Raw genomic sequence first — 10,586 nt, 5'->3', positions numbered from 1 at the left:
TTGGCATCTCATTTTAACAAACAATGTTTAGAAATTTACAAACGATATTATACTGTAGGTGTAACTAACACTGTGGAGAAAAGGTGAGCGTTAACAAAAGTGGTCAATATACAAACAATTAATGCGTCTGACACTGACAAGTAAAATGTACGCTTACATTTTTAAGGTGAGAGTTGTGAAAAATCTAACTCAAACAAGCTTTAAGCAACTCTGCTTTGGCTTACTTTACCTTCATCATAACGCAATGTGGCAAAGTCTGCTCAAATGAACCTATAGTCTCATATGGGATTCTGGCGTAGTCTGTTTTATTCATCTGACAGACAAATGTTATAGTGGATATTCACATTTGTAAGAAAAAGCTGTTTAAGTGATTATGGGGACAAACATCCATACAAGCCTCGTTTTCTTTTTTTTTTATCCACCGATTCATGGTCCATTGGAGCTGTCTCATGCACTTTGTTGCTCAATCTCAGTGCTACTTCCAAACAGGGTCACCAGCTGCTCCTTATAGTTAGCTATGTTTCTCTTCATGATGTCCATGCAAGGGCCCAGCAATCTCTCAAAGGCTTGGACGTCCATGGCTGACCAAAACAATTAAAAAGAGGAGTCAGGACATCATTTAAGGAGAGTTACAGAGAATAATGTAAAATAGTAAGTGGTACACTGAAAAGTTTATATGCCAGAAGTAATGATGAAAATATACCTAAGCATTTGACGCTTCCCACAGCATATGCTGATGCAGCTCTGGGATTGTTTGTGACAAGCGCCAGCTCCCCAAAATACTGGCCCCTCGTGCATGTGGCGATATCCACCTCCTCATCCTCCTGGTCTTTTTTCGTCTGGAAAGAAAGAAATGCACACTATAACATACACACAAGCACCGTTTTTTTATTTTTTCCATTTAACAATTAAAGGTAGACTGGGGGAACATACTCTGCTTCTTTTCATGGTGATTCTAACTTGGCCAGACTCAACAATGTAGAAGCAATCTGCTAAATCACCCTGTAAATCAAAGCACAAAAATGAGAGACTCTGCGTTTATAAATGCCCCATTGCAGCAGAAAATGAAACGATCCATCCAAGAACAGATCATAAAGAGATTGATCACCTGAGCAATGATCTGCTGTGAATCGCTGTAAACCTTGGTGGATATTACGTCCACTACCTTCATTCTCTCTGAGGGCTGTGGATGAAAGGATGTTTGGTTAACAATGGTTTTACTGTATATGCACACCGCACTTTCTTCACACTGGAGGACGAAGCTAATCTTACCTCTAAAGATGTAAGCAGTGGTAGCGTTTCAATGAATGCCTCATACAGCCTCCTTTTCTTGGCATTGTTCTTCACTATAATCCTCCTGAATGTCAGACGATCCTGAAACACAGATTTAAAGAAGAGGACAACATTCAGGTTCAGCAATATGTTGGATGACAACATGCAGTGGTAGAGGATTACAGATTGTACTCTAGGATAGGGTTCTCAACCTTTTTAACCTAAGGACCATTTCTGATTGCAAATAAATGTGAAAGAAAACATAACATGACTTTTACTGGTCCAGGGTTGTATCCCACATCACTTTTTCATCTAAAAACAGTGGCAATCAAATATGGTATTCAAATATAACTGGTAATCGAAATAACACTTTGAGTGAATACATTGTTGTATTCATATGAATTGTAGAGTACATTTTGCTGTATATAGATCAAAAGCAAAGTTTGTCATTTAATCTAATCATTTGGCACTCCCTCTGCAGCCCACTAGATGGCGCTCTGGCTCACTGGTTGAGTAAAGCGGCTGTAGGAAACAAAGGCAATTGACTAGAGCGCCCTCTAGCGGGGGAGAAAACTTCTTACCAAGATGACAAACGAGGCTCTGACATTGTGGTAAAGTGGTCAGTAGAGTCAGTCCTAGGCCCTGGGACTTAGCGTACTGGAGCTTTAATATCCTACCAGGCTGCCACAAAGTGAACTGTATACAACCTAAATTCCAGACCTAAATCAGACTATGATGAAAGCTTCTTCTGTAAACTGCGTTTTTGCTCAGTGGCATTTCAGGATCACTGTCCCTCCTCGACCTCAGAGGATTGCTTGTTCACTGAGTCAAACACACACTACAAGTACGCAAGTGGATACAGCTGCAACCTGCCCGGTTCCCTCACAGATGACATAACAAAGCTGTTGCCCACCGTTTAAGGACGCGACCCTGGCTGAGTCATTAATAAACAGGCTGCTTCACAGATCAAGTCGCAACTGAATATTGACAATAGCTGTTCTGGACACAACTTAATTAGTTAGATGTAATTATATAAATAACAAAAAAGAAGTAGGGAGGGTTTACAATTGCTTTCACCCTGACCTTTGTCTTCTCCATGATGGTGTTGACAGCCGCAGCGTTCACATTTTGATCATTTATCTTGAGTACTCAACTACCCGAGTTCATCTGAGGTGTATACTTGCAAAAACAGACAAGTTTCGCCATGTTTGTCTGAGCTGATCTGATAGCTGAGCTCCGAATGGGGAGCAATTTCTTTTTTTATAGACCTGTATTGTATTTCTCTTTCATATTCACTTTGCACATTCATTAGCTTTAATGGATGCATTAATGAACACTCCACGATAATTCATAAATATAAATAAAAAAATTCATATCCAGGGGCACAATTGGCACTTTTTTGCTTTTTGTTGCATTCAGTGGGTTTTATACAGTATGTTACCTCAGTCAACACTGCCACAGACAACCTGGATATTTACTGTAAATCCTGACGACACAGCTTGTTATGAAAACCTGAGCATGCAGCCAACTGTGCTCTCACATGGGGATTTAATGGTTTACTCACTAGGCACCAAAGGGCTCCAGGCGAGGTGGCGATTATTGTGGCTGCCCTGGGGGTGTTGTACATCAGCGCCAGTTCTCCAAAGCTGCCTCGGTTGTCATAGCAGCCTACCAGCTTGTCTGTGCCATCAACCTTCACGAAAATGTCAAACGTCCCGCTGAATGAAAACGCAAAGGGAAAAACTATCAGAGGAAAATATACACACAGGTCAGCAACAATGGTGTCTCCTGAAATCTTATGTCAGCAGGAAACATATATAGTATAGGCAGTATTTAACAAATAAAAATGTTTTAAAGAAATGATGTATAACGACCAATGATCTGATTAAAAAATGACAAGTAAGCCATGTTGTGGAAACCACATGAAAGATCACCTTTCAACAACATAAAAGTTGTCCCCATCATCGTCTTGATCGATGAGGTGCTCCCCTTCAATGCAGAACTTCTCAAACATAGCATCCAGCACCTGAGACATCTCTTCCTGCGATGGCGTGAAATATCAATCAAATATGTGAATTTCAAGTGTTGAAACAATCATGCAGAATACACATGGTGTGCCGTTTCAGCTACTTGAAAATAAGCATCTTTCCAAATCATGCATAGTGTACTGAGCTGTGGCAAAAAAAAAGCTGCTGGCTTCAGGCCATGTTCCCCTTTGTGTAATTTCAGAGATGGCAGAGCACAAACCAGAGGAGTACAGAGTGCTTATGGAACGATCCGCTCACCGCATCCAAATTCTTGAACAGAAGAATGTCCAAACAGGCTTCCTGTAGTCTCTGTCTCTGCTCATCGGTTTTGGGGTGGATGACCTGCAAATTGAAGCGCAGGTCTTATGATCTGACCCTATGATGGCCTACACATTAAAGTACATACAGAAGCCTTTGTAATGCTGACTGTTTGGTTCAGATTCAGAGCTACAATTCAAACTGTTTGGAAGAATCAACAATCGATATGAAGAAACACAGTTTACCCATGGCTCTTTATCCTCATCATCTTCATCAGGATTGATCGCTTCAGCACACACTGCATGACAGAGATCAACAGGTGAATGAGCTAGACACTCACTACCAAACAGCAAATTCATCCAGAAATTCAAATATCTGCCCAAAGTCAGAACCGTTTGGAAAGAAACATGTTAACTCAAATACTTTTTTTTAAAAAGCAGCAAAACTTTCATCCCAGTCGAACAACAAAAGCCAAATCCTCTGGAAGATTCAGCAGTTTCATGCAATAAGTGTTTTCTGGGGATGCTGTTACAGTCGGGCCCCTCATACGCATTTCCTTCCTGTGTTTTAACGGCAAGAAGAGTAGCCAAACTTTTACTTGAATAAACCAAGCTACAGGACTCAAATGGAAAAATGAGTTATGTTTCAACAAACAAATATGCGATATGACAACTGTCACAATGTGACAACTTCCAAATCCAAGCTAAAGACCTACCTGGTTACCCTGAATCTCATTTATCAATTTAGTTTCATTGCTTTTATTCTGTGTGCTTTTGTTTGCTTGGTTGATTGTATGCATCATGTGTTTCTTGTATAATCTGTAGAGCACTTTTAGGTTGCCTCTGTGTATAAAATGTGCTTTATAAATAAATTTGCTTCGCCTTGCCTTTGGTTTGATGTTTAGTCTAATATATGTTGAGGATGTTCATTTTTCATATGAAGTGATAAAAGGTAGGAAAGGTGTTACTGATTACTCTCACTGGCTCATACTTTCCATTCAGGCTGTCAAACATGCAGCTAAATCAGTCTTATGTTAACATGTGAAGCCACACTGTTACTATTGTCACTAGCAAGAGATTATCATTAGTAGCACTTGTCCTCATCTCCACACCCACGTCACTCACTGGCATTATTAACCAGGCTTGAGACAAGTGGTTTCACAAACTCGAATAAATCAACACTATTTTATTACGGGAAGGACAATGAAAAAAGACAGATGGAAAAGAAAAAAAAATTCGAACTGGAACAAATCTGACGTAGCCTAAGCATTCAGGTGTTCAAAGAAGTTTCACATGTTTCCAGCATTGACATTGTCCAGAGTTTTCCTCTTGGCAGAACAGACTTAAAACAGCCAGAATGACAACTCACCTGATGCTCTTCTGACGAATCTGTTTATTACCGGGGCTGCAAAAAGCACAAAGATATATATCAACAGGTTAGAATTCATTATAAAATAAATCTATCTCACAGTGACCGAGTCATTACTGAAAAGGGTTTAGGGTTAACGCACTGTGTTCTACAAGTAGTGGAGTCCAGTCCTGTGCTCATTAAGGAGCCATATTAATTCGGGTAAAACCTGAATAAGGACAGCTGCTTTGAAGAGCGCTTGAATCAAATTTGAATGACAAATAATTAAAATGTAAAACACATCTGAGCTCCAACATAATAGTCGGGGTATGAAATATACATTAGATAGGAGGTCTCATTCATTAATAGCCGTCCAGCCAGTGTTATCCGAGGAGGCTCATTGGAATATGAGGTGTGATGGGGCACAATCTTAACCCCAAAATACAACAATAGTTAGATTAATGACTGCATATAGTGTACTTGTCCTTATGTAACCATTGTAGACAGCCGTGCAGACCCCACCACTCATTGGGATGCTGTGTCAGAGCTCTGGGTTGCTATGCTACTTGCTGCACCTTGTGGCACTACTGCACCGGCCATTCTGTTCAATATGACCACAGTTTAGGAAGCACAAATTAGTCTAGGGGTGGTAAAAGGTCACATTTTGCATTGCTTGCATCATAGCAGAGGCTAAGTGTCCCACATGCATCTGCTTTGGTACATAATCATGGTATAGGCCCATCAGGCCTGCACCTGAAACTGAAAATGTTGAAATGACTTGGAGGTGCAGGGTCCGTGTAAATAACCGGATTCGTGTGTGGCAAGCAATCTGTTGTTTTTCGTTGCATGTTTTGCCTGTTTTTCTGAGTTTATGTCTTTCTTGTTTTTAAAACGAAATGCTTTTATTTTGAAAGCAGCTCTGAGAGTAATAGACGGAAGTGGTATTGTGTGCGCGAGGAGGGAGAGTAACGGACGGAGAGAAAGACGGTTGGAAATGTATACTAACCGTTAGACGGTTGGAAATGTATACTAACCGTTAGTATACATTTCCATCCAACCGTCTTTCTCTCCGTCCGTTGGGGGGATGAGTACCCCCCCCCCCCCCCCGAAGAGGCACAAGCTCTTACGTTGTTTGTATGATTCATCAATAAATTACACAATCATCAGTTAAGTGTCGAACCATCATTCGGAGGGATATGTTACAGTCCGTCTAGAAAACACATAGTCCGTTTGAGCTGCTGTGCCTTAATGCTGTCCTCATCTCACACACACACACACACACACACACAAACAACAACGTGTCTGCACAGACGAAGACCAAGACACCTTCATTAAACCAGCATTCAGCCTCCGTGACCATATATGGCGAATGACAGAGCCGTGGTGGATGCAAGGTGGCGAGCTCTGGAGCATCACTGCGCTCAATGAGCGTCTTTTTCTCTCCCGCTGGACAGAAGCCGTGCACACATGCTCATTGTTCCAAATGCAGGACATCCACTGCCACTTCCCCTCCTCACATAGCGCAGGTCTACACGGCCAAATCTATTTGCCTACCTATGAATTCCTCGTCATCGTCGTCGTCCTCCTCTCCGTTTTCCGAATCGATCTGCATGGCTTCGTCAATGAAATTGACCGCTTTTCCGGATCTTGGTGCCGAATTTTGGTCATTGCCAAACGAGGCCGCTCTGGTCTCACTTTCCTTCAGCTGGGTGAAGTACTGTAACGCAAACTCGAGCAAATCCCTGGGCTGATTCCTCAACACTTCCACGGTAAAGCTCTGTAACAGCTCCGTCAGTCCTTCAGGAATTTCTATACTCATTCCTATTGTCAGTCTATGAATGTGAACAAAACCGGTTTGCCGCGAATTTGAAATAATCAAAAGCACACAGCGGAGATGGGGGAGGACAAAAAAAAAAAGCCTAAATCCGCAGACGGGTGTAGTCAGTCCACCCAGTCAGCATCCACAGCGAAACCTCAATTTTTCTTGAATGAAAATGGCTCTGGATTTTTCGTCCAAGCATCTTCTTCTTCTGCTGCTTCTGGCTACAGGAAACCCACGCATGTGACCCAGGAATCCATGGCAACCACCTATCCAGGGATTGCGTATGAGCAGCAGCAGCGCAGAAACTGCAGTCAGTCGCAAAATACAAATGATGGGGAAGAGAAACCCTCCGGTGTATCAGTCAGAGATCGATTTTCACTGAGAGATGAGATATCAAAAGTCCGTCCGTATTATGTCTGAGGTCCAGTAGGAATGTATTGTTTGTGTGGCCAACACGTCTATGTTTATGTTCACAGATAACGTATCACGGAATGAACGGAATAGGCATACAGAATGAAGAAATATCTGAGAAATACAGCAGAAAAAGGTGTTATCATAGATCAATAAGTATGATTAAAAAAATAAAGAAATAGCTAAGAAATACAAGAAATAAATGTTTTTGTTTTTTTAAATAAATAGTAATAAAAAGGTGCTATCATAGATGAAGAAATGTGATCATTAATTTACAATGAGATCAAACATGTAAACATTATAACCTGTAATGTACCGTGAAAATCTGTCTTGCATTCATACTGGTATCCAGCTTAATTCCTAATTATACAGTAATTAATGGCCATAAGACAAAGGCTCGTAGAGGGACTGTCCCTTTAATAGCACCAGCAGTTTAGGCCCTACTTCTTGTTCCAGAGGGAGAAAAATTAATACATCTGATGCATATTCTAATGTCATGGGACCTTTGAGAACATTGTGACTCCCAGGCAAATACTGCATGCTGCAAGAAAGCTCCAATTACACCAAGGCAATGTCCTTGTATGTGAAACCCTATATTACAATAAACCTGATTATGAATTAAAACATGATAGTCAACACACTTGGACATCTATGGTGAGTCTTTTAAACACTGTGCGATGGGGGTCATTTAGGTTTCAAAATTACGAAGTAATTATGAGTTACAGAGAACAGTTTTTAAGAAACTAGACATTCCTTTACACTTTCTAACTTTATTTTTTATTTATCATCATTCTGTGGTAATTTGTAAAAGAGCAGAGGGCAAAAGGAGATGAAGAAATAGTTCTTCACAATAATTCTTCACTTGACAGAAGAAATCTACCCAAAGAGCACAGCTATCATCTGCCGTGGTCGTCAGCCTTCGATGGCTCAGCTATGAGTCCCTTCCCCCTGCTTTGGCCCATATCTGTCACTCTATATTAGGAAAGCTCAACATTTTCTCACTCAAGCGAACATATGGGAGCATGTCCGTGGTGCGAGTGCTGCTGCTCAGCTGCTAGCTCACAAACTCAGCATTCAAGCCCTTTTATTTGGTTGTGTGTCCCATCATGGTATACCTGCAGTGAGAAGACATCAGAGACAGTTGTTAGTAGAGAACAAGCACCGTGCATCAGCACTGCTCTCTGAACAGTTTATCCTGAAGATTGTTACTGTTGAAGGCTTCTTAACAGACCAATGCAGCTGGAAGCCAAGAAATTATTACACTTCAAAGTGGAAATAATTTCTGAATCGTCCTTAGGTTGCAATTAGGTTGTCATTTTGAAAATGCAACAAGGAAAGAATGAATAGTAAAGTATGTGGTACTGTATATACAAGCAGGAATTGGCCTTTATTAACATTTTGACTCAGGCTCTGTACAACAGGAGGCAATCTATTTGAAGATTAGTTGACAGGCATGTTTATGACATGGGAATATTTATTCAGTCAAATATTCTGTTTATTGCGGAAAAAAACTGCTCATGTATCTTGAATTGTGATAACATGGCCAAGATTGTGGGGTAAATTAATGTGTGGCTGTAAAAAAAAAGAAAAAGAAATACTCAGAAGCAAAAACAAAGAGGTGTTTTCCTCAATTATACAGTAATAATGTTGCTGATTTGGAGACTGTGTGAAGACACAGAATTTTAGTCTGAAAACGTAGCATTCAGTCAGAAAATTAAAAATGACTTTAAATTTTAGCATTGATCTAATAAAATAAACTGAAATTTGGAGAAAATATTAGACATGTTCGTCAGTGTTACATTGCTAACCTTCACAGTACTGTTGTATTAGACTGCATTAGTTGTACCTAATAAACTGACAATGTGTCATACTGTCATACATTAACACTTTTGTCTTCTTTCTTATAAACACACCATATTGCCATTCAGAGTTTCAAGATTTGGGTAACTGTGCCACCTACTGGGCATGGTATTGTAATACATTGCTAAAATACATTAACCTGTGATATTTTCTCTTTACATACATCTATTCAAATGCATCATTCTGGTGTTTGCCAGGTGATCGGTTTAACAAAGGAAACACCTGATTCCTGCAGTCAAATCACAGAATCTCACGAGTGAGCTGAGATCGGGTGAAACCAGCAATTCATAAGATCATTGCAGGGGGAAGTGGGCAATATTACTATTCAGGAGATGCCATGGAGGCTTAACATTTTTATCTCAATGTATTTGCGGTATTACATAAAAGATGCAACATGAATACTAATTGATACTAATAAAAAAAAAATGTTTTTATATTATGCCAGCAGAGATGATAAAATTGGCAAAAATGACAAGAATTATTACAAATGTGTCTTGAGATGCCCATACGCCACACTTTATTTTTATTGTAACATATCAGTCAAAAATCAGTGATTTCTAAAGATGCTGGGATGTTGAAATAAGCTTGCACAATTTGCTTATATTAGATGTCAGAGTTGTTATCAAACCACATACAGACACCGCTAAAATACGACTTCCCGAGTGAGATGAGATTCAATTATTTAGTTTCCTTGCCTGATTTTGACGTCTTATCGATCGAAAATGATGGCAAGTAAACGTAATCACGTTCTGTTGAAATATTAACTGGCTTCGTTTCTACCATAAAAGATTTAGGGAGTTTCTGAGGCCTTAACATTTCCCTCACATCTGTTCTGTGATCAGTTTTCTCTCTCCCAGTAAGTGATTGAGCCCATTTGCTTTCTTTGGGATGACCACAGTGCTGCTCCCAGACGGTGTGGACTGGCAGTCCGGCCAACAACTTGATTCAAACTTTGAATTGCATGTATAAACACTTTGTGACTGACAAACCATAACAGTACAGGGCCCAACAATTCTGTCAGCGGTTGAGAGACTCTGGATAAACTGCCTCAACTGATTTTGTTCACTTTCTATAAATTAAAGACTATTCAACATCACTATTGTCAAAAGACTTTCACCATAAAATTGAACACCTACAGCTCTACTTTTTCCTTTGTCTAGGTTAGCATCAGGTGAAGAGAGACACATCAATGGTCCAGCGGGTAGGCAGGAGGCCAGCAGTAGCACGGCATCATGGGTAATATATACACAGTACGGATGCAACAGGACACATCAAGGCTGAATGCGCTCCCTGTTCAGGTCGTATACAGTGGATGGAATAAGCGAGTGGAGGAGGTACCGGATGAATCGTTTACTGCAGTTTGAGAAAACTTCCAAGACTATTGGATTCGTTTCAACCAAACACTGTGGCACCGGGTTGATTCAAGGTTTTCACCTCAGGTGATCCGTGTGAAATCTGCTCCAAGTTGTGCAGGAAATTGAATTTCTCTTGTTGGCTGTGTTGATATAAACTACTTCTTTTCTCCATTTAGGCATTTGTATGGTTCAGTATTTTGTAAGTTTACCACGGCATTTCAATTGATTTTACAA

At 40.3% G+C, this 10,586-nt stretch overlaps 1 protein-coding gene across 1 annotated transcript; it reads right to left on the bottom strand.

The window, feature by feature from the left end:
• Positions 1-447: 447 nt before the first annotated feature.
• Positions 448-6,966, bottom strand: prkar2b (protein kinase cAMP-dependent type II regulatory subunit beta; the record flags this gene model as incomplete). Its single annotated transcript, XM_079163251.1, has 11 exons — positions 6,459-6,966; positions 4,926-4,961; positions 3,803-3,855; positions 3,558-3,641; positions 3,207-3,313; positions 2,837-2,990; positions 1,273-1,374; positions 1,109-1,183; positions 934-1,002; positions 704-839; positions 448-581 (listed from the first exon to the last, which is right to left on the bottom strand). Exons 1-11 carry the CDS (start codon positions 6,721-6,723, stop codon positions 448-450), a joined length of 1,215 nt encoding a protein of 404 aa, XP_079019377.1. The 5' UTR covers positions 6,724-6,966.
• Between the last annotated feature and the right edge of the window lie 3,620 nt (positions 6,967-10,586).

The sequence above is a fragment of the Pholis gunnellus genome, assembly GCF_910591455.1.
Source record: "Pholis gunnellus genome assembly, chromosome: 7".
In the NCBI taxonomy this organism is placed as follows: domain Eukaryota; kingdom Metazoa; phylum Chordata; class Actinopteri; order Perciformes; family Pholidae; genus Pholis; species Pholis gunnellus.
The sequence above is the reverse complement of the archived record's forward strand: the minus strand, read 5'-3'. Positions and strand labels throughout refer to the sequence as shown.